Source organism: Episyrphus balteatus, chromosome 1 (genome assembly GCF_945859705.1).
Source record: "Episyrphus balteatus chromosome 1, idEpiBalt1.1, whole genome shotgun sequence".
Classification (NCBI taxonomy): domain Eukaryota; kingdom Metazoa; phylum Arthropoda; class Insecta; order Diptera; family Syrphidae; genus Episyrphus; species Episyrphus balteatus.
In genome coordinates this window covers 172,372,729-172,396,159 of record NC_079134.1, presented here as the reverse complement: position 1 = coordinate 172,396,159, position 23,431 = coordinate 172,372,729, and the positions used below count along the sequence as shown (strand labels likewise).

Below are 23,431 nucleotides of genomic sequence, written 5' to 3'. Positions count from 1 at the left end.
TTTTTAAAAATCCAAAAATTCTTTTTTTTGAAATTTAATTTTTGGTTTATATTAAAATTATATAAATGCTTCTTCACAAAAAGTTTCGTTGAAATCGAATAAGAAGTTTCAGAGATATTCGAATTTGAAAAAAACGGTTCTATGGCAGGTACCGTTAATAATGATTTTCAAAAAAAAATTTTTTCATTGAAATATAGACCTTAGCTTGAAACTAACATTTGAATTTTTTAAACAAAATCGTTGGAGCCGTTTTCGATATATTTCAATTTTACTAAAATCGGTATATGACAAGTACCGTTATTTTTGGTCCAAAAAAATTTATTTAAACCCCTCTGGAGAGTCGCCAAATAACTCTACATACCAAGTTTGACATTAATCGGTCCATCCGTTTAGGCTGTAGGTCCTTATACAGACAGACAGATAGACAGACGGACTTCCGGGACCCACTTTTTTGGCATTGTCTACCATCGTAATGTTATGGAAAAATGTTATCTCAACTTTTTTTTTTTGTACGAATGCATAACTTGATATATAGTACCTATATCGCAAGTAAAAAGGAGACAAATTTGTAGTACATTTACCTTATCAAAAATTTTTGAAAAATTTTTCAGCCCCCCCCAAATTTTTTTCTGGATACGCCACTGCTATCAAGTATTTAGCATAGGTATTTCAAAAAACCTATAGATTTTGAACACAATTTAAATTCGTGTATTTTACAGTTTTTTACTGCTGAGTTAACTCAGAATAAGTTAATTCTGCAAATTGATTTAGGTCAACATGGGAATTTTTAGTAGAAGAATGGATGCAGAAATGATAAAAAAAACTTAGAATTTACTATTTTTCAATACCAGCATATTTTAAAAACGAAATATTCGGATCATACCTATTTTGCTTTGATTTATTTGAAGAGACACTTTGGTTTCCTCTTGTTTGGTTCGAAAACTTGACTTAACTAGAATTAGGTATTAATAGTTTTTTTTTTATTGATTCCTTGAACTCTTAAGCGGTCACTTACAATCGTCCTAGAGATATTAAAACAATTATGTGCAACGCACACTGGAGCCTTCTATATAGGAGACATGTTCAAAAGTCAATTTCTTAAATGATAATTCAGCCCTATTCTGCTATTCGATTCACGTGAAAGTCTAATCTAAAACAACATGCGTTTAAAATAAAATTTTCACAAAAAAATTTGTCTGAGGATTACTAAAACAGACAGAAGCAACGTCTTGCTATCGAAAGACATAAGTTTATGGAAGACAATTCGACGTGGTTAATTAATTAAATCTTTCGATTCACGTGAATCGAATAGCAGAATAGAACTGATTGTTACTTTTTGTTTTGTTTTATTTCATAAGTACATATATGTTCTTCGTTCTTCCCCATCTATTTCTAAGCTTTATATTATCAATTAAGTACAACAGGTGAAAAAATGAAGCATCAAAGTGCAAAGTTTGATACCATTGATTTCATCCAGTTTTAGTGGTTAATCATGGATATAGTTTTTTTTCTTCGTATTAAGAGAAAATAAAAATAACTAAAAGTGATCAGCTATGAGCCACGGTAAGTAGAGTTCACTGAAGTGTTTGTTAGAATTATACTTTTTAAAATATCAAAGATAATTGAGGTTAAAGTAGGAGGTCTTTTTTCGAGAAATTATTGATTTTCATGGAATGCGCATTTCAGGTTCTTTTAAAACTATTGCCTGTTTATAATGCAAAGGGGTACTCTTAACATAAAACTGAACTCAAAAGTAAAAGCCCCTTGCGCACTTCATTTAGCCTCGTTTGAATTTGAAGAAATGCTCGTGCATAACTTTTCCTCAAGACCGAGTATTAAGGCAAACAATCAGAGGCAAATTTTGCAGAAGGACCTTGGCACATAGTTTGCGTTTTGGAAACATGACGAATCATTAAGTTAATTTTTACCTACATGGAAGTGTTTCAGGTTCTCAAACATGGCTTCGATTTTATAGGTATAATACGGAGTACGGACTGTTGATAATAGGCTTGTGTAGTTCGGGAACGAACTAGTTCAATGAACTAGTTCATCTTGGTGAACTAGTGAACTTAGTTCAATTACTTAGTTCAATTTAGTTCGCGATAAGCGAAAAAGATTTGTTTCAACAAACTAAACAGCAACCTGAAGCAATCGTAATATGACATTACAAAATAGCTTGCGGTCACCTTACATTACACAGGTCTAAAAGGTTTTTGGTGTCGAGACTAAGATATACTTCTCTGTAGGTTTTCGGTGTGCTAAATTCGAATCTGGAGTCAGAAATATCCTATAAGCTCCCGTTTTTTGAAATATTAGCGTTAGAAAATGTAAAAAAACTACTTTTGAGGTTATGCTTTATGTGAAGAATTTTTTTTTTTTTAATATAAATTATAACGGTTTCTATAAGAACTATTTTCCTTCTCTCAAGATCTTTTTAAATCTTTTCGATATCTATTTTATTGATCGAGATATCGTCAGTTTTTTAGCTTATTGTAATGTATCAAACAGATATCACGTTTTTATCTCCTTTTGATAAAAACTCACTTACTTCATTTCAAAATATCTCGGGAATTAAAAAAGATATTGCAAAGATTTAAACAGTTATTGAAAGAAGGAAAATAGTTCAAATAGAAACCGTTATGATCAAATTAAGGCATGACATCAAAAGTGGTAAAAAAAATGTTTTTTTTTTTGCATTTTCTAACGGTAATATTTCCTAAACGGGAAGTGATAGGATATTTTCGAGTTCAACACACCGAAAACCTTCAGAAAAGTATATTTTGGTTCATTTGGGAAAAATCTTGTTAACTTCAAAATAAGTCCAAAAACAGTTTTTTTTGAACAAAAGGTCGCTTGTGCCAGTATCAGCGTTTCTTCTTCAATCACCCCTTCTGACTTTTGTCAGAAAGCTCGACAAGTATATGAACGAAATTAAGAATTTTTATAGAAAATAAAATATACACATAATCTGTTATTTTAAGGTTGTATTTGTTTTATTATGTAGAATGCGTCAATTTTACATAAATTGGGATACAGTTTGTACAAACTAATTTTGATTTTAATTCTAATAGTCGAGTCAAATTAGACATAAAATTTGTAAAATCTCGGAATCCAGGGAAAGTCGATGCATCTGAAAAACGAGTATAGGGCTGCATTATAAAAGGGTCAAATAAGAAAGTTAAAAAAAAAAATTTCACCGCTCTCGATTACAACAGTTTTTATGGACCGTTAACTGTCATTCCGTATGCAAGCGTCAATCGGAATTGCTGTCTCATTTTAGATTTTGATCAAACTTTGTAGGGATGTTCTCTAGGACTGTAAGGAAGCAAATCCATTATGATTTAATTTTAAGTTGCGTGGTTTCCCCGGTACCCGCATTCGAACTTTTTCAGAAGATCATTTTTATGTTATTATAGCTTTGCGTCTACTAAAGATATCTTTTTGTTTGAAACGCCATTTTAAAGCTTAAGAGTAGTAATTTTTGAATATATATTAAAAAATTACGTAATAATTATCCCTGAATTAAAAATAATTTTTGAAAAACTGGTAATTTTGCTGATTTTTCATGGTTTTTGACTGGCTCCAGAACCTTGGCTATTATATGTAGGAAGCTTATACTTACCAAATATTAAATATAGATATTTTTCAACAAAATAAATCTAAAATGAACTCGATGGCTGTACTCCTTATGTAAAAATTTTAAGTTCAAAGTATTGAGTATTTTAAAAAAGCTAATTTTTATACTGTCATTTTCTACGATTTGACTAAACGAAGAAATGTGAAACTTACAGTGTGTTAAGCTAAGAGTACGAACTAAATATACTATTAATTTCATGCTTCTATCTTATGTCAAACATAGTGCAATCATATCCTTAAATAGGGTTTTTTTTGGCTTTTTAGCATTTTTGCGAATTTTCAAACAAGCGGTACACTAAGAAGATATGAAAATAGCACAATTTTATTTAGAGGACTTAAAGTTAAAAGTTTCAACTTAACACACTGTTAGTTTCATGTTTCTATCTTTAGTCAAATCGTAAAAAATCATAGTATAAAAAAATATTTTTTCAAAAATTTCAAAACTTTGAACTTAAAATTTTTGCATAAGGAGTACAGCCATCGTGTTCATTTTAGATTTATTTTGTTGAAAAGTATCTATATTTAATATTTGGTAAGTATAAGCTTCCTACATATAATAGCCAAGGTTCTGGAGCCAGTCAAAAACCATGAAAAATCAGCAAAATTACCAGTTTTTCAAAAATTATTTTTAATTCAGGGATAATTATTACGTAATTTTTTAATATATATTCAAAAATTACTACTCTTAAGCTTTAAAATGGCGTTTCAAACAAAAAGATATCTTTAGTAGACGCAAAGCTATAATAACATAAAAATGACCTTCTGAAAAAGTTCGAATGCGGGCAGCGGGGAAACCACGCAACTTAAAATTAAATCATCATGGATTTGCTGCCTTACAGTCCTAGAGAACATCCCTACAAAGTTTGATCAAAATCTAAAATGAGACAGCAATTCCGATTGACGCTTGCATACGGAATGACAGTTAACGGTCCATAAAAACTGTTGTAATCGAGAGCGGTGAAATTTTTTTTTTTTAACTTTCTTATTTGACCCTATTATAATGCAGCCCTATACTCGTTTTTCAGATGCATCGACTTTCCCTGGATTCCGAGGTATAAAGCTAATTTGACTCCACTATAACAAAACCGGAGTGATTAAAATAAATTGAACTAAAATGAACTAGTTCATTAGCGTGATTTGGACTAAAGTGATCGATCACTCAAATGAACTAAAGTGCCCAACTCTAGTTGATAAGAGTCGGTAGGTATGCGGTGCTCTCTTTTGATGCACAGTAGCATGGTTTTTCAACAGGATAGTTCCATGAAAAATTAATTAATAAATATTGGAATCATCTGGACATTAAGTACTATTGACAGGGTTTTCTGAAGAAAACAATTTTTGTACAGATACAGATCTTAAAGCGTTGTAGGAAACATTAAAAAACAGTCACATAGGTAATTCTTTTTTTCGAAAGTTTTCGAACTAAGAAAACTAAAAAATGGAATGTCCTGAAAAGACAAAGACATTTTTCAATTTTTGGCCGACTCAAAATATTAAGACTGTCCTGTCAAAATCAGAATGTCTGGTATATAAACAATCAATGCCCTTTCCATTGGAACTTTTTGTAATGAAAAATACTTTGATCTCAACTTTTTGACAGAATGACAATTCTCGATTTGTGAACCTTGAGGCCCATTTCAAATGAATCCCGCAACCGGATAAAAGGCACCGTGTACACAACTGTTGGGTAAACATTTTAATGGGCGCTTTCACACGTAAAAAACGTGCTGTGTTTCTGAATTCTGAAAAACCATTCGCCATTTTGTTTTAAGGTGGCAACACATTTTTGGGAGTACAGGGTGTATCAAAATTATTGAAACTACATCTTAATGTGATAGAATCTCGCAATATCGATAAGGAAATTTATAAATCTGTCAACATATAATTTTACTGTCAGAATTAATAAGAAAGGGTTTTCTTATGAATCTATTATGCTGGATTTACATATACATCTGCATTTCCAGATCTGCATTGAAAGGAGACACAGTATTTAAGAACCACAGATGTTGGATAGAGAGAGTAGATGAAAATGCAGACATCTTCACAAATGAAGATTATAGCCTGGTACGCTGCTCGCGCTAAATTTTAGCTCCCATACAAATTATCGAAAATTTTTAGCCGAGATAAAATGGATCCCATACAAGTTATCGATAACTTCTATGGGAATTTTATTTCAGCTAAAATTTAGCGCGAGCAGCGTACCAGGCTTATAGGAAGATTAGTGCGAAGACGAACATGTTTGTCTTCATCAATGCATCTCCTTCATACGTACGGATTGTACGTATTGTATATATCCCCTTTACTTTTCTGCATGCAGACGTATGTAAATCCAGCATTAACTTATGTCGTTTTCGATTGGTTTCACTCGAGGATTCACTCGTTCTGAAATCCAATAAAACGGTTTAAATCGCTTCCACTAAATTCTGTTTTTTTTGCGTTTGTGTAAAATTTTATATGTCAAAAAATTGAATTAATTTTTTTTTTCTGGCAAACGAATGACATGGGTTAATGTTGAAAAATAATAGTTATGAGGTCCACGACGAAGAAGATGATGATTATGAATAATTCCGTCGCTTTAATGCATTCCTTTCTTTATTTAATTAATTTTATTTTCAGAAAACAATTAATTCTTGAATAAAAATAAAAACACACTGATTGAGTTTTTTTTTGGCATTTGAATATTCATGTATTAGTACTTCTTGAGTGGATTCTGATTTGAAATCGAGAAGAGAATTTTTCTTCCCAGAATCGTTCTAGCTGTCATTTTCATGCCAATAAAATGGTTTCAGAAGGCTTCTGAATGATTCCGGACGCTTTCGGAGAGCCAATCGAAAACGACATTAATAAGTTTTATGTCGGACTTACACGACTGGCACTTTGCCAGAACTTTTGGCACACAACTGTCAAATGCCTTTGCCATAATATTGAATGAGCAGGTTCATTTTGTATGGCGTCTTGCCATCATTAAAAAAAAATGGCGGAGAGTTTATACAACAAAAATAAAAATGGTAATAAAATAGCAAGTTGCCAGTCGTCTAAATCCGGCATTAAGCCTAGTACGCTGCTGATGCGAAACGAAATTTCGTTTTTCAGTTCGCAGCTCTAGCGAAAGATCGGAGAGTTTTCACTCGATTTGTCACTTACTTTTTACTGTGCTGTGCATATTTCTTGACTCCAAGAGCAATATGTTGACGGTTTTTTCACTTTTAATTCATTTATTTCTTGCTTTAAAAATTATTTTCTCTTGATTTTAAATTAATTTTGAATTTTTTTATTTTGACTTTGACAGAATACTCGATGATATTTTTTCAATAGCATTTTCGTTGTTGACCTTGGAGACTTGAAAATTTTTCGTTTCGCATCAGCAGCGTACTAGGCTTTAGTCTTCAAACAAAATTAGCTTAAACCCAATTTATTCGCTCCATCATCACTCTCCAAATCGCATACAAAATTTTCCTTTTTAGTACGCTGCTGAAGCGAAACGAAAAATTTTGAAGTCTCCAAAGTCAACAGCGAACATGTTAACAAAAAAAATACCATCGGGTATTATAGCAAAGTAAAAATTATGAAAATACAAGTAAAAAAATTAAAGAAAAACATCATAGAAGATAGGTTTAAAAGCAAAACAAAAAAAAAAAAAACAAATTTAATTTCGTTCAAGATTTAGTTAACGAAATTTTGTATGAAAAATTTCGTTTAGCATCAGCAGCGTACTAGGCTTAAAAGGCGAATTTAATTTTCATGGAGTGTCAATAAATTGGGGTCTTAATTATTTTCACTCATATTCTGCTATTCATCGGGGTGGAATTTTTCTTATCTATCACTATTCTGCTATTCATTCGAAATGAATTTGTAGGTATTTTTTTTATTACAGCTAGGCTAAAGGGGACAGAAAAAACGGGAAAATGACAAAGTTATGAAAACCAGAGTTATGAGCGACAGAGCTTTAATGTAATGCGCGTCAAAGATATGATAAACTAAAGTTATGAAAAACCAGAGCTACCCTTTACTTTTACCCTCTCTTAATTAAAAAAACTTACCTTTTTGTTGAATAATTTAATTCTAAACCACAAAATTAAGACATTTTTATTACTATTTCATTTTTATTTTGTCAATAATATATAATCATTATATGAATATCCATTTTAATCTTTATTTTGATGTATTCCATGCGGTATGGTATAAAAAACAGTAGAAAATAAACAATTCCCACATTGATAAATAATTCGTTAAACTAAATAAAGTACTTTAAGGTTTCATTTTTTGTTTTTTATATTTTTGCTTAGTGTGTATGTTTTTTCCCTTGATCTCGAAATATTTTTAATAACTTTTTTTTTTAATATTAAATGCTTACAAAGTCGGTATATGATATTTTGTTTTTTTCTTTTTTTAATTTTCAATGGCATTTATCTTCTTAGAATTACCTGTATACTCATTAAAATTGTTTCTTTTTTTATTTTTTCTCAAACTTTTGTAATCAAATTTTATAATATTTTCTATGAGTCTACTCACAATTGAAATCAAAGATGATAAAGTTTTACTTAGGAAAATAATATATTTCATTTTTTATGATTTTTTTTAACCAGTAAAAACTTGATTTCGACATTTAGTTTTATTTTATGTTATTTTAGATATTTTTAATTTTTTTTTGTATTAATAAAGTGAGTTATTTAAGCCATTTTAGCTTTTAATTTAAAATTAAAAACAAATCCTGTAAGTTTGATATTTTAATAGATTCAGCTTTTTCAGCGTGTATACTTCACGTATATAATTTTTAAACACCTTTGACATATTTTAAATTTCATTATTTTTTTTTTTGTTTGTGTTTGGTCTCATATCCTTTTTTTTATTTTTATTTTGCATTTTCCAAGAATTTTGTTGTTTTATCTTTGATTACTTGTTTAACGCTACAATATAATAGTCTAGTTTTTTTTTTGTCTTGTTTTGTTTTAATAATTTTAATAAAATATTCCTACTTTGATGTTTTTTGTTATTTTCTTTTCATTTATATTTTATTTTTTTCATAATGAATGTATAATTTTAATTAATATATTATATTTAAATAAATATTTTCACATTGATTTTGTGTTTTGTTTTTTTTTTGTCGTATTGTTTTTTTGTTTTAATAAAAATATAAATATACTTATTATATAAATATCATTTAATTTAATTTTTTTGTTTAAATAACCTACACCAACATTTTATTTAAAAAATAAATTAAATATGAATATTTGGAAAAAAATATGGCTAAATATTCAAACAAAAAAATAAGATATAGCATAAATTAAAATAGCACTTTGCAAAGCAATTGATTTGTAAATATACATATTTTTATAATTAAAGGCTGTAGAATATTTAATATTTTTATTTAAACAAACAATTATAAATAATTTGACTCACATTTAATTAAGCTCATGAATAATGACTATTTGAAGCATTTTATAGTTAAACAAATTTAAAATCAAGAAAATAAAAGAAAAATATGATTAAATTTAAGTTAAGTTAATTATTTATAAAATAAAATATAAATAAAAAAACTCCTCGTTGAATTGAAACTAACTTTATGAAATTTTCTTTTTTTTTTTCAGGATAGAAGGTTCTGTATGTAAGTAGTTTATGGGTCAAAAACGTAGGTACACCTTTTTTATCGCACCTAGATACTTTAAGAGTTGGAGGTTTGTATAAGAACGAAGAACTTCAATAGCTGATTACTTACAAAATATTTAGCACCTACAATCTGCTTTTAGGGTAATCAATTTTTACGTAGATAAATACCCTACCTACACGCCTTCAGTTCTTCAGTGTCCTTATTTTAGGCTCGATTAATTATAATTTGGCTGCTTTCAAGAAAATCACTTCAAATAAACCCAATGGAAGGCAGCTTTTCTAAACGAAAAGTGTACAAATTTATTCAAAAAGAGAGTTCCCAATAATCAGGAGTGCCAGCACGTAACATCGAGTTAACCCGATACAATCGAGCAGTGGCAGCACTTATTTTGGGTCAATCAATTTTCCATTGAAAGGCTTCGATTGAACCAAATTATAGATGCTGCCTATACTCGATTACGTCGACCACACACGATTATTCAAGTTACGTGCCCTAGGGCCCTAGCCCTATTTTGAATAAAAACTCCAAGAGAAATGTATTTGGGGGAAGGGCTTCTTATCGAATAATTTCTGAAAGCTCCGTTGAATTTTTCGTAAGCTAGGAACAAATAAAAAGGGAATAAAAATCCCATGAGTTTTTATATTTTCCCATGGGAATTTTATTTAAAAAAAAAAGGACTAGCTTTTTCAATCATACTTATTCAGGTGGCTTTAAAACTATGAAACGTCGTTTTAATTACTCTGGATATTTATTTATTAATCAAAATCTGAGGGTATCTTTTCTCATTATAATTTTGTTTACTGTCTGAAACTCCCAGGAATTTTTTTTCTTACGTAAGCCGCCATTAGCCCCCAAATAAAAATTTCTCCAAAATTTTAAGTTTTGGAGAGAATTTTATAAAATAACACGATCGTTTTAATTTCATTTGATTTTTTAAACCTACTTAAAATGTATTTTAAATTGAAACTTTATACTCACCTTTTGCAAAGTCTAGTCTTTTATATTTTTTGCATTTCACCCGAAATGTTTTTGTTCGCTACCAACTTTTCACTAAATTGTTTTCTTATTCTTCTCAAATGAAGACTCTTAGTCGCCTGGTACAAACTGGTGTTTTTTTATCAAATAAGATTAAGGTCTTTATTCTCTTTCATGTGGTATCAAAAACATGAATTTAGAGCCACTTTTTCCTATAAAAATTAACAGATCAATGCTCAAAAACTCACCGATTTTCATACCTACATTACTCAAACTTCAATCGCATTTTCTGGAAAACTATCATTAATGACTTAACCCTTTTGTACCCGGTGGCAAAGAACATAATAAACTTTTGGGCCAGAATTCAAAATAATGAAAAAGTGAAATGCAAATTCTCGTTGGAATTCATGTTATGTGAGTGATTTTCCACTCCACCCGAAAAATTACATTTGAATTTTCCCCTGGTGCCAATATCGACCAAAAAGAGAATAGAAAACAATTTACAGCTCTTTTTTCACTTTAATTTCTGTATGAACAAAATACCAACTCTTTCTATTTCAATGAAATATACTACATTTACCTTCACAGTTATGGAAAAGTTGAAACATATTTACTTTAAGCAATATCCCACAATTCAAGTGAAGTTTTATTTCTAACAGAAGTTAAACAAAAAATTTAAATTCTTTACTCCCATAAAACAATTAAAAAATTTAGTTCGTGTAACTTTTAAAGGAACAAAGAAATGTAACTAAAAACAACCGAATTTAAACAAAAATAAAACAAACGAAATTTTAACTTGTTTTTTTTTTACTTTTTTTTTTAAATATAAAAATTTATTTCATATTATAATAATAATTTTTTTTATTAAACGTTTTCTTTTTTTTGTTTGTATTATTATTAAATAATAATTGTATTTCAAGGTATATTATATAATATAGTTTATCATATATACGATAGAAGATGTGTGTTGTAAGTGTTTTTTTTTTTTTTATTTTCTTGTTTATTAATTTTTGATGTGTGCAAAGAAGCTCTAATTTTTTTTGTTTGCTGTTAAGAAGAGCTTGTTTTTTTTAACTCTTTTTCTTCTTTATTTTTTTCAATTTCTAATTGCAATGAATTGTGTTATAATTTTTTTTTCTCAATTTTTGTTTGTTTTGATTTTGACAAAATAATATTTTTTTCTCAATTAAGATTAAATAAAAATTATTTAATCTTTTCAACTTTACTGTCACAACTCACATTTTTAAAATGCCGTGAGTTCGGTAAGTCTTGCTAATGTTTTTTATTTTTTTTTGTAATTAACAGAATTATTGCATACTTTTACCATTAGTTTTTACTTTTTTTGGTAATTAAACAAACTAAATTTAAATATATTTTTTTAATGCAAGGAAGAATTATTTGATTCCATTCTTTTTTTTGTTTTTATTCACATTTTTTTAAGTTTGTTTTTTTTTTTTTAAGTTTTCATATTATTTAACATTTTAAAATGTATATAGTTTTATATATATTTTTTTAATTTTAAGAAAGAAATTATATAATCAAATAACCGCAAAAAGAATTTTGTTCATAAGCACACAATACAATATTATCCTTAACTTCACTTAATAAAAAAGAAGATTTTTTTCTCTCTGCAATGGAAACAAACTTATTAAATACACTAGGGGGGGAAAGGCATTTTGTTTTTTCGTTTTACTTAAGAATAATAATAATAAGGTTGAATAGATTTTTAAACTTTACATATTTTTTTTTTTATATATTTTTTGTTTTGGAAAGAAGTACACATGGGAATTTTATAAATTTTGTTTTTGTAATAAATTTTAAAATATAGAGGCACAAAGAAACTGGCTTTTAAAAATGTAGGTAAAAAATACCAAGAGAAAAATCCAATCAATCAAGACAAAGAATATAATTTTCAATTTGTTGTTTTATTTTATTTATTAGATATTTTATTTTTTGATGATAAACATAAACAAGAAATACAAATAAAAATTAATTAATTAACAAGTCAGAAAAAAAAAACGAGTCTTACACAAAAAAAAAAAAGAAATTGATTTTTTATTCTTATTAAAATTAAATACTATGGTTTATAAAAAAAGGAACAAAATATTAGCATTTTTTTTTAATTGTTTTTTTTTCTTTTGTTAATAAACTTTGTATTTTTTTTTTAAATTTTTAATTCTCAGGATGTATTTTGATTTTTTTGTTTTGTTTTATATTTTCCTGTAAACTAAGTCAAAAAAGCATGCACTGGGATAGAGATTTGTAAATTACAAATACATTGATATAATATAGTAGATTTATTTTATTTTTTTGTTCATAACTTTTATTTTTTATTTTTATAATTTTTTATTTAAGATATAAGTTTTTTTTTTATTATGTAATGTAAAAATGGACATTGGTGTAGTCCATAACCCATTCCTTCTTCACATGCTAAGAAAAAACACATAATATGATATCCTTTTTTTGTTTTCCTTTAATAATAATTAATTTTTAATAAATAACACAAAACTTTATTTTTTTTTTTTTGAATACGAAAAATAAATGAAATAAAAATCTAAAAAAAAAAAAAAATAATAATATAACGACACAACAGCGGACAAAAGAAAAAAATATATAAATGAATTGTAAAAACTATATTAATGATAGAAGTAAAAATGAAGTAAGTTATTCTGTTTTTTATGTTTTTTTTTTTAATACATTTTTGTGTTGTTAGTGATATAAAATAGAAATAATAATAATAAAAAAAAATAATAATTAATTAAAATTGCTTCCTCTCTTTTGTTATCCTTTTCTCTTAAGACGAAAGGTGTAAGAAGGATATTTAAGTTCATTCATTTGATTTCTCTTTTTTTGTTTTGTTTTCTCATTTGATGATTTAAATTCGTAAATATATATATATTTTGTATATGTATGTGTGTGTAGGTATCCTTTCGTGCTTATTTATTTTTTTGTTTTTTTTTGGAAGGACTACATTCGTTTTTTTTTTTTAAGAGACTACCGCTACAACTTCAATATTTTCTTCTTTTTTTTTAATTTATAAATAGATGTAAGCTAGTTTCTTGACTCTGGAAACAAGCTTAATTTTGATGTTTTTGAGATTTTCATCTTAATGGGATAATTTATAATTATAAATGTTTTATGTATATTAAAAAAGACAAAAAAAAGTGTGTGTTTGTGTGTCACGCACATTCATTTACACACACAAATTCAGAGCTTTTTTTTTAAATTAATAAATTAACAGTTAATAATATAAAATAAAGGACTGCTTTTGTTGTTGTTGGTTGTGTATGTAATTGGTATGAAAATTTCTTTTAAATTTATATTCCACCTTGGATAAAATTTTTCTCTCTCCCAAACATTCATTAATTTTTTTTTTTATCAAATTTAAACTGTTTCCATTTCGATAAGAGGATGTGAAATAGGAGCCGCTACCTGAGCTGCTTCTGTAATAGATGGTAATAATACATCATCCGGTGATGCATTACCATTTAATTTAGGCTCTTCAATAACTGCAGCAATAGCTGCAGCTGCAGCAGCATTCTTTGATTCTTCAGCAGCAGCATTTTTTTGAATGGAATTTTGTTGTTGATGTTGAGCTGGAATCGTAACAGGTCTAGGAGTACTAGAGTCTTTGGTTGTTGGTTTGGTAGCCGAGGAATTCAATTTGGAACCAATGCTTTTGCGAGCTGTCGGAGTTGTCGAACTATTGGTGGTTGTCTTCTTTAATGGTGTTGATTTTCTTGAAGCTAAAATATTGTTAGTTGTTGTTTTGGATGTTGGTGTGGTTGATCCAGTTGTTGTCCCGGTTACAGAGAGACGTGAAGTTGTAGTTCGGGTTGTGGTTGGAACTGTTGATGATGGTGTAGTCTTTGTGGTCGTTGTTCGGGTTGTTGTGGTCGATTTGGTGACACCATTAGTGCTGACACGTGATGTGATCGTTGATGATGTGGTCTTAGTTGGACTCTGTGTGATGAGGAAATGTTGAAGAAAATGTTATTGTACCAATTAATAAAAATTAAAAAATTTATGTAGGTAAGTGTATATTTGTTTGTGTAGGTGTATGTGTCTTTGTAAATGTTGAGGTGTAAAAATTAAATTTTAACTCCAAACAAAGTGATTTTATGTAACTCTCAAAGGTTTTGATTAAAAAATCTTAAGGTACAAGGAGACGGCATAGTTTGTATTGATCACAGACCAAACATCATTTTCTTTTGAACACCTTTTTGTGAATTTAAAACTGATATAACTGCGCAACAAAACGCAAAAACAAGAAAAATGCATAATAAATTTCGAAATTTGCTCTTAGTTTGTCGAGATGTCCGGCAACTCAATTTAATTTTTTGTAAATAAATAGTACAAAGTCCCGCCATACTTCTACTTTTTCCTTAATACATGGCAAATGTGACCCCAGCCGGCATATGAAGCAGCAATCGTATCACGTTTTGTTTATCTCAACATTATAAGCAAACTTTAAACTTTTAGCTTGCACTCGATGAGGAAAGTCGACATATGGCGGGATCTTATGGGCTTTTTTTCGGTACGAAACGAATACGTTTTCATATTGATTTTTATTTGCTATAATATTCGTGTGTATTTGTGTCTGTTAACCAGGCAGCGATCGCAGTTGTCAAATATTGATTCGACCGTTGATCCGAAGATGAGGTGGATGAATCCACTTAAAATTACTTCCATTTGAATTCAAAACTATTTTAATTCTTTCTTAGAACTGAAACAAGTTATTATCAAACAAAAACTTGTCAAACAGATGGATGCCAATAATGATGCATAGTGGTGTTAGGATATTTTCGTTTGGTAAAAAAATCAATTTATTTTTTTAACTAATAGCGTTTTCGTTTGGTCGTCCGGGACTCTCCGGAATTCTTCCGAACGATTCTGAAACTGTTCGTTTGGCACTCAATTACAGTTCTGATTCTGAAAAGAAGAGAAAACAAAACTTTCATCAGACGACCAGACGTTCGCATTATTTGATGATTCACAAATACAAAGAAACCCAAACTTCAGAATCAAAAAGAAGTATCCAAGTTTGATCGTTTGGCATTCCGGATCGGACAGTCCCGGACTGTTCTAAGAATTACCAAACGAAAACGCTATAAATCTGTAAAAAAAAACAATTTTTCACACGCACTACAGACTTTCTACAAAAACATTTACGAATTCCGTTTCCTGGGCCCCTATTCTGTAACTTTTATCAATGACTTTAAAATCCATTTTATCTCGTTCAAAATCTTATGTCGTTTTCTATTGACTTTTGAGATTTTTGTGTAAAAATCTCAGATTTTCCACTGCAAATATAATATGAAATCTAGTTTTGTAATTGTGTACGAAATCTGTGCGTATAAAAAAAATAAAACAACAACAAATGTTCAGACAAATGTCAAACAGAGGAGTGCGTGTGTTTGTATGCGTGAATCTTTATAAAAATCCAGATTCAGATTCTTGAATCTCAGATTCATTTTTTTTGTAATTTTTTGAATCTCAAGACGCAAATAGATCATGAAATCTGAGATTTTTCCACTATTTCCCCTCTTCACACCCCCTTTCAGCTGTCAGATTCACAAATCTCATTTTGAATCTCGTCAATAGAAAACGACATTAATTTCTCAGTTCACAGTTCTGAATTTGAAAGAAATTTTGCTTTATTTATGGAAGAAAATGGATTTTATAGACGTAGAAAATCGTACATATGTACACTTCTGCTCAAATTTAACGCACATCCTATTTATTTTAAAGTAAAGTCCTGCTATTACTTTATGCCACAGTATCATGGTTATTTTCTTAAATGAGACAATAGTGATCTTAAATTAAAGGTATGGAATAATATGTTTGTCGGGAAGATTTGGGGAGAGATTTGCTGAAGTCTGTCTGTTAACCCGCGAGCCTTTTAAAGAAGAGTCATACAATTTCATGGAGTTAAATCTGCTTTACAACACCTACGGAGTTAGCGAGCTTTTCTAGACCTAAGTTAAGTACCCAAAAATACTTGACTGATGGACTCGAACAGCATCTGGTTCCAATCACCCCTAGATTTGGTCCACAGTTTAGTCTGATGCACGATAATGCATGCTAGAGTAGTTTGAGAATATCTTCAAGATTTTAATATTCCAGCTTCGGATTAACCACACAGAAATCTGGATTTGAATTCAATAGAACATGTGTAGGAAATATTGAAAAGATGCATTCGCGACCGAAATCCACCTCCAAGCAGTCTTGATCAACTGAAAACTTCAGTGAAAGAAGTTTTAAAACAAAACCTTCAAAAGTTAATTAGTGGAATGGACAAACGACTCCAGGTTGTTATATACGCTAGAGGAGACTATACCAAGTATTGCATACAATTATGGGAAAGAACCGTCACCCGCTTCCATTTTTTTTTTAAATTTTTCTTCTTAAAAATAAAAATTATTTTATAATCAGTTTTCAGACCTTGAATTGTTAAATTTGGTTTATCTTTTTTTTGGTTGATAATACTGTTGCAGTTTAGCATTTTTTCGACTTGCTAAACAATAACAAAACACAAAAAAATGCACCAAAGAATTTTAAAGCCTTTTAAAATAAGATGCAGGGGTATAACTTCAGACGAAAAATGTGTGCGTTAATTTTGAGCAGGAGTTTATATATCGCCAGTGATAAAAATACAGAACAGGGGCCCTGGAAGCTTTAAAAATTTTTGAATTTTCCGAAAATAAATTTTGTTCCCTGATATATTTTATCAGAAACGATGAACTAAAAAAACTCGAATTGGTTTACCTCTAATCAATCTATTTATTACAAATACAATTATGTAGTACATCTTCATAAAATTACCTCAACACTTGATTGTCATACTTCTGATTTGTTGTCGTCGCATCAAAACATTTCATTTGTATGACACTATTTCAAAAAAAAAAACAACTGCCTATGTTCAGCGATACTCTAATCTAAACGAGACAATTTACGTCATATTTCATGTTTGTTCTGATTTTATTTAATTTGATTTCAAACCTAGCATTTTGTTTAATTTTCGTTGAACAATTTAGGCGGCTTCTTTAAAGCTTGCGGCCCTCAAAATGACTTTGCTTTGCACACAATATTTTTTTATCACCTATAAGATAGATGCACCTCGAAACACTCAGATAGGGTTATTTAGTGATGTGGTTCTTCATTTTTAAACTTTGAATAAAACCAAAGAAGCAGAAAAATAAAAAAGTAAATACAAGTGAATAAATTGATGATCTCAATATATCCACATCCAAACTCATCTTTATTTGCATTCCCAAATAAATTTGAGTCTTTATTGTTATTCTTATTTTTTTCTTTAGTAACCGTGACCACATGAGTGTATTTTTTTTTCCTTCGTGCGATCGAAAATTATAATTTGCAATAAAGTGCCAGTTGCTGGGTGTTCTTTAATTTTTGTTGTTGGTTCATTGTTAGTTATTTATTTGCTTGTTTATTACTCATACCTTTGGAGATATGTGTACCAATTTTCAAATGTTTTTTTGTTGTTGATACTTTTGGAGGTGCTCGGAACAAACGCTCAGGTTCAATTATTTTACGCTTTTCAAATGTATTTGTTATTTCGACAATTTTAAACTCATCACCCTTTGGTATAACCAAAATCTAATAATTGATTGGAAATAGAAAATTTATATCATCTATTTATCTAAATCAGAACAATAAAATGAAAAACAAAAAAATCCTTTCTTGTTAAGAAAGTGTAATAAAACCTTTACGTCATAATAAACCTTATACATTTTTTAAAGAGTTCAAAGTTTTATAGAATATTTTCATTAAATTCAATTAAATTTTCTTGATTCATAAAAGAGTCGTCCTAAAAAGAATATATCACATTGTCTTGTCTTGTCCGTGATGTATGTAACACGACCACGAACTCTTTCTTGATTTCAATTTCCTTTCAAATTTATTTCTTGATTATTTAAATAGAAATTGATCAAATTGACAATTTTTATCTTCACAACATTCATTAAGGAATAGATTCTTTCTCTTTTTTGGGGTAGAAATTGAATTGGAAAAAAGTTAGATATTTTTCAAAATTTAATTTACCTTAACTGCTTCAGTCTTGCGGAGTGTTGAAGTCAATGTGCCACGCGGCGATGTAGTTGATGGTTTAGCAGCACCAGCACTCTTGGGCGCCAAAGTTGTTGGTTTCGCAGCTGAAGCTGTCTTGGTGGCAATACCATTTGTGGTTGCCGCTGAAGAAGCTGTAGCTGGTCGTGGTTTTGTTATCGAATTTGTTGCAGAAGTCCTTGTAGATCCAACTGATGGTCTAAAAAAAAACAAAATCATTCAGTTAGTCTCTAGATTTAAGAAGGATTCAAATAACTTACTTAGATCCTAAAGTAGACTTTCCAATAGTGGATGACTTGACTGTTGAAGAACTTGATTTTGTTTCATCACCTGGCTTGCTGCTCGTTGTAGTCTTAGTAGCACTGCTAGATAGCGGCTTACGTGTCGCCAAAGTTGTTGGTGCCTTGGCATCAATTCGTGACTTAACTGTGCTTGTAGTAGATGTGGTTGTTTTCTTTTCTATTGCTGACTTGACACCGGCCGAAGCAGTTGGTGCTGCTGCACGTGGACGAGGAGCAGCAGCCGAAACTGTGCTACTAACTGTCTTCTTAGCGGCTAAGGACGAAGCTGCAGCAGTTGGTTTTGGCTTATCAGCCAATGTACGCTTAGCAGCAGCACTAACTGACGATACTGTTGAAGTCTTGGCAGCTGCTGAACCAACAGCTGGCTTCTTTGTATCAGGAACTTTTGATTTTGTGGCTGATGAAGTCTTTTTCAAATTCTTTTGGTTCTTTTCGTCTTCGACTTTTTTAACTGCCGATTTAGTTGTGGCGGCGGTGGTGGCTGCAACAGTAGCAACAGCAGTTGCAGCAACAACTGCAGCAGCTGCACCCAAACCAAGTCCTTCAAGGGCTTCTTCGGCTACTGGAACTGGTGATGGAGCTGATTCCTCTGCTGCTGTTAGTGGTGCAGATGGTTCTTGTGGTTTTTGTTCAACAATAGGTTCTGAAACTGCAATTATTTGTTCTTCCATTTGAATGGCGGCAGGTTCCTCAGAAGGCATTTCAACACCATTAATTGGAATCTGGTCAGCCTCCATTTGGTTGATATCCTTTGTGAATTCCTTATCATGACTTAACAATAGATTTTCCATCTTTTGTTCAATTTCTTCTTCAATTCTAGTCTCAATCTTCTCATCACTGGCCAATGTAAGAATCTCTTGAACTTCTTCCTTGCTAATGACATCATTATCTTTCATTTCAGGGGCATCTTGTTCAATTTCAATATCATCAACTGGTAGAATTTGCACAGAATTCAAATCATCATTCGATGTGTTATTCTCAATGTAAATCGATTCTTTCATGCCAGCATTGTCTAAATCAACAGGAGCAGATAATTCACAGACATTTGGTGGAGCAGCTGAAGCATATTGCATTTGATTGTCAACAACTTCAAGACTTTCTTCTGTTACAGGACTATCAACTAGTGGACCTTCTTCCTTCTCTGAGCCATGCATTGCTTCTTTCCAGTTCATTTCTTGGAATAATTCAGTGCCACCATTTTCGGTTGGTTCAGTTATAGCTTCGTCACCGGTAAGTTCATGAGGTTTGTGAGCGATTTCTTCTTCAAATTCATTTTCAGCTGGGATTTTAATGTCTTCCATATTCGATTCACGACCCTTGCGTGGTGACTGAGAAATAAGTTCGTCTTTGAAGTGATGAGGAATTGCTGTTGCTGGATTATTGCCACTACCAAAGCCATTTTCTGTTGCTGATGATGCGGGTGGTGAGAATGTTGGAACGAATTCCTTTGCTTCGGGATTGAGTCGAGAGTTCATTTCGCTGGCTGATAATTCTTCGTCGTCTTCGATGTTATCTAGCTTTTCGCGGGTGGAGCTTTGCGATAGATTCAGATTTTGTATACCTTGTTCGAGTGTTTCTTCCTGTAAACAAAAAGTTCATAAAGAGAAAAGAAAAACAAAAAATAAATAAATAACTGACAGAAGAGACAATACTATTTGTAAGATATTTTTGAACTGAGCTTCTGAGTTCCAACTGGAAATTCAGTTTCAAAAGCTAGAACTGTTCGGGATAATTCCACGCAAGTTGACCACAAAGTGAACATGAAATTTAATGATGTGATTTAAGTTCTTTTGCATTTTATTTTAATGGTTTCACATAAGTTTAATTATTTTTATATTCCTCAATCCTAAATTTAAAAAATTGAGAAATTTGTGTAGTAAAAAATGAGAAACACTAACATTCTAAAAGTTTCCAAGGCCGGCATTATTTAAGTTTCCAAGGCTGGCATTATTTTAAAAAGCCTAGAATAAACTCTATTGACGGTGGATGCGCATTTTTATCAAAAATTGAAATAATTTGCTCAAAAACATCTCGAGTCAATTATTCTGATAAATACTGAGATTCCTTAAAAACTTATTTATTGTGTAAATAGTGCTTAAATATTTGAATACTTGAATTTATTGATTTTTATTTTTAATGTTTATATATTTTTAAAATACATTTTTTACAGTATCAACCCCGTTACAAAAATATGTCACACCCGTTACATTTTTGAATTGTTATAAAACCACATTGTTTTTATTAATTCCCTTGATTTATATGCTAATTGGCAGGGAAAGGATTTTTGTGACCCTAAAAAATTCAAAAAAGCGAGTGGACCCGATTTGAAACTATTGACGTTATTCACTTCAATATTTCCGAGAATTTGCCAGTAATTATAGAATTTTTTAGTTCAATTATTTTTGCCTGATTTTGCAAGCCTTCCAAAATAAGGGTTTAAAGGTCGAACAAAAACACAAAATTTAGTTAAATGTATGGAAAAAATGAGAAAAAAAAAATAAGAAATTTTATTTAGAAAAGAATAGTACCTTCTCTATTTTCTTGTTTTCTTAAGATTATGTTACGGCAATATTTTTATACGAAAAAATCTCATATGAAGTGAACGAAATTTTATGCTGTTTGTGGAAATTTATGTTCAAGATTTTTTTGCGATTTAAAAAAAAACAACTTACTTAAAAAACACGCTAAAACAAACAAAATTGAAAAAAAGCAAAAAAAAAAAAGGCATAAATAGACAAAAAAAAAAAGACAATAAAATTGACAAAAATACAAAAAAGGCACTTATGAGTAAAAAAGGCAAAACAAAGGCAGTAACGGGTAAAAAGGCAAAAATAAAAGCATTTATTTGAAATCAGGATACATGAATCGTGTTTGTATAAAGTCAGTACTTTCATACGATAACACAATAAAAAATGGCAAAGTTAGGAAAATCCGTTCCTTGCTTATTGGCAACTTAATTAAATCTCCTTTCATATCAGAAACGAGTTTTAATTATGGCTTTCAAGAGTCACCGAATTAGACTGTTTTGATTTTTTAACGTCACACCCGTTACTTCTCATCTTAAGAGTTTGAGACGTTGAAAGACAGGTTAACAGAATGTAATTTAAATACTTTATTAAGTGAATAGTAACTTCAAAAAATTCAGTAACTGTGTCACACCCGTTACAATGGAATTACCCTTTAGCAGAATTTCCCCTTCATTTCTTACCTTATTATCTGTAACAGCTGCAGCAGCAGCTTGATCAGCCAATTCTGTAATATTCTGTGTTAAACCTTCAAATGTATCATTAATCGACTCGATCAGATTTGATGTATTTATTGAGATTTGTTGTTGTAAAATATTTCCTGATGCTTTACGTTCATTAATTGAGAATGTTACACCAGCGTCTTGCAATTCTTGCGGTAATTCTTCTTCAACAACAGTATCACCTTGCAAACCTAACTGCTTTTCACCTTGACCCTCCTTTGTGTATTTCCATTCATCATCTTCAGATTCATCGCAACTCTCGTGTGTTGGTTGAACAGCTGAGGGTTCTTGTCCAGAGACCGGCAATGCGCTAGGCTCTGTAAAAACAAGAAAAAAAAAAATAAATACATTAATATTATCATTCATCAATTGGATGTTTATATTCGGAGAGAGTTGATAGAGTTGATGTTAAGAGAGTAAGGAGGGGTTATGGGAAAATATCAACAAAAACAGACAGTGAATCATCATGCTGTTTTTTTTTAATTAGTTTACTTGTTACAACACACAGAGAGACCACAATAGAAATTCTAAAGCGATTTATCAATAAATTGACTAGAGTCGGTATTGATGTGTGTTTATTCGTATGAGAGAGACAATATGGAGGAGTCTATAAATTATTATGCAAATTTATTATAGCAATCAACATGCCTTATCTTATAGATATAGAATCAGATAAATTGCTAGTCGGAATGTTTGAGTTAAGAGTCGAGTCATAGACGAAAGGTGTTAAAATTGCTTATGTACTGCTCTTTGATTAAAAAGGAACTGGAGTTTTTTTATAACTCGGAGTGATGGGAAAGGAACAATATTAAATGGAACTAATTTATTTGAAATTGATTTGATGCACATTTTCTTATTTAGATATGGCATAGCAATTGTCTTAATTAACAGGTTTCCATAAACGCATTTGTTAGTTATTTACATTCTAACTCAAGTCTGCAGTGGATAAAGTTTCCGTTTGTTATCGAGTTTTTAGAAATGCATACATAGTTACAATTTTGTGAATAACTCTTAAACTGGTACATTATATCATTATACATTAATATTGTTTTTTTTTTTAAACATATGTATTTAGAAAATCTGATAACAAAAGTGATTCATCTCCTAGGGTAAAATCCATGAGTGTTTTTTTGGGTCTCTTAAAGACAATGGAAAATACTTCTTAAATTTCGAGAACAAGTGTTATTTTGCATTGAAAGATAACGGTGCATTTACTTTGGATAACCAGTTCACAAAATTAATCTTCAGAGTTATTAACGTACTACCCAATTCGTCACGTGAGTTCTTATCTGTCCTATTAGTCAATAAGTTTTCAAACTTCAAAAACGCAATTCTTATATTTATATTGTCTAATATTGCCTTTTAGTCAATTTTTCAGTCAGCATACCCTCCATAATCAGTCTTGTATTTAACGTTTGTATTGTGTAAGATTACTGGAGCTGTAGATCATTTCTTTTGCTTGGCTGCATTTAATTTCTTTAATTTAATTAAAGATCCTGGACTGTAGTATTTTACATTTCGCAAATGCCTTCCTATTGTGCTGTGGGCAGGCTTTGTGTGAAATGACCAGGTTTG

The 23,431-nt window shown here is 30.1% G+C and overlaps 1 protein-coding gene across 3 annotated transcripts in view; it reads right to left on the bottom strand.

The window, feature by feature from the left end:
- Positions 1-11,696: 11,696 nt before the first annotated feature.
- LOC129915410 (myb-like protein X) overlaps positions 11,697-23,431 on the bottom strand; it is a 178,187-nt gene continuing 166,452 nt past the window's right edge. For 2 of the 3 annotated variants that reach the window (XM_055995325.1, XM_055996868.1), the window contains 4 exons: positions 21,818-22,173; positions 18,568-20,189; positions 18,284-18,506; positions 11,697-14,182 (listed from right to left, as the gene is read on the bottom strand). In XM_055995325.1, coding sequence (XP_055851300.1) covers positions 13,604-14,182; positions 18,284-18,506; positions 18,568-20,189; positions 21,818-22,173 — 2,780 coding nt within the window. In that variant the 3' untranslated portion in view covers positions 11,697-13,603. Of the gene's footprint in view, positions 14,183-17,916; positions 18,224-18,283; positions 18,507-18,567; positions 20,190-21,817; positions 22,174-23,431 lie in introns of those variants that run through there. The other variant, XM_055996087.1, reaches the window with a different exon arrangement.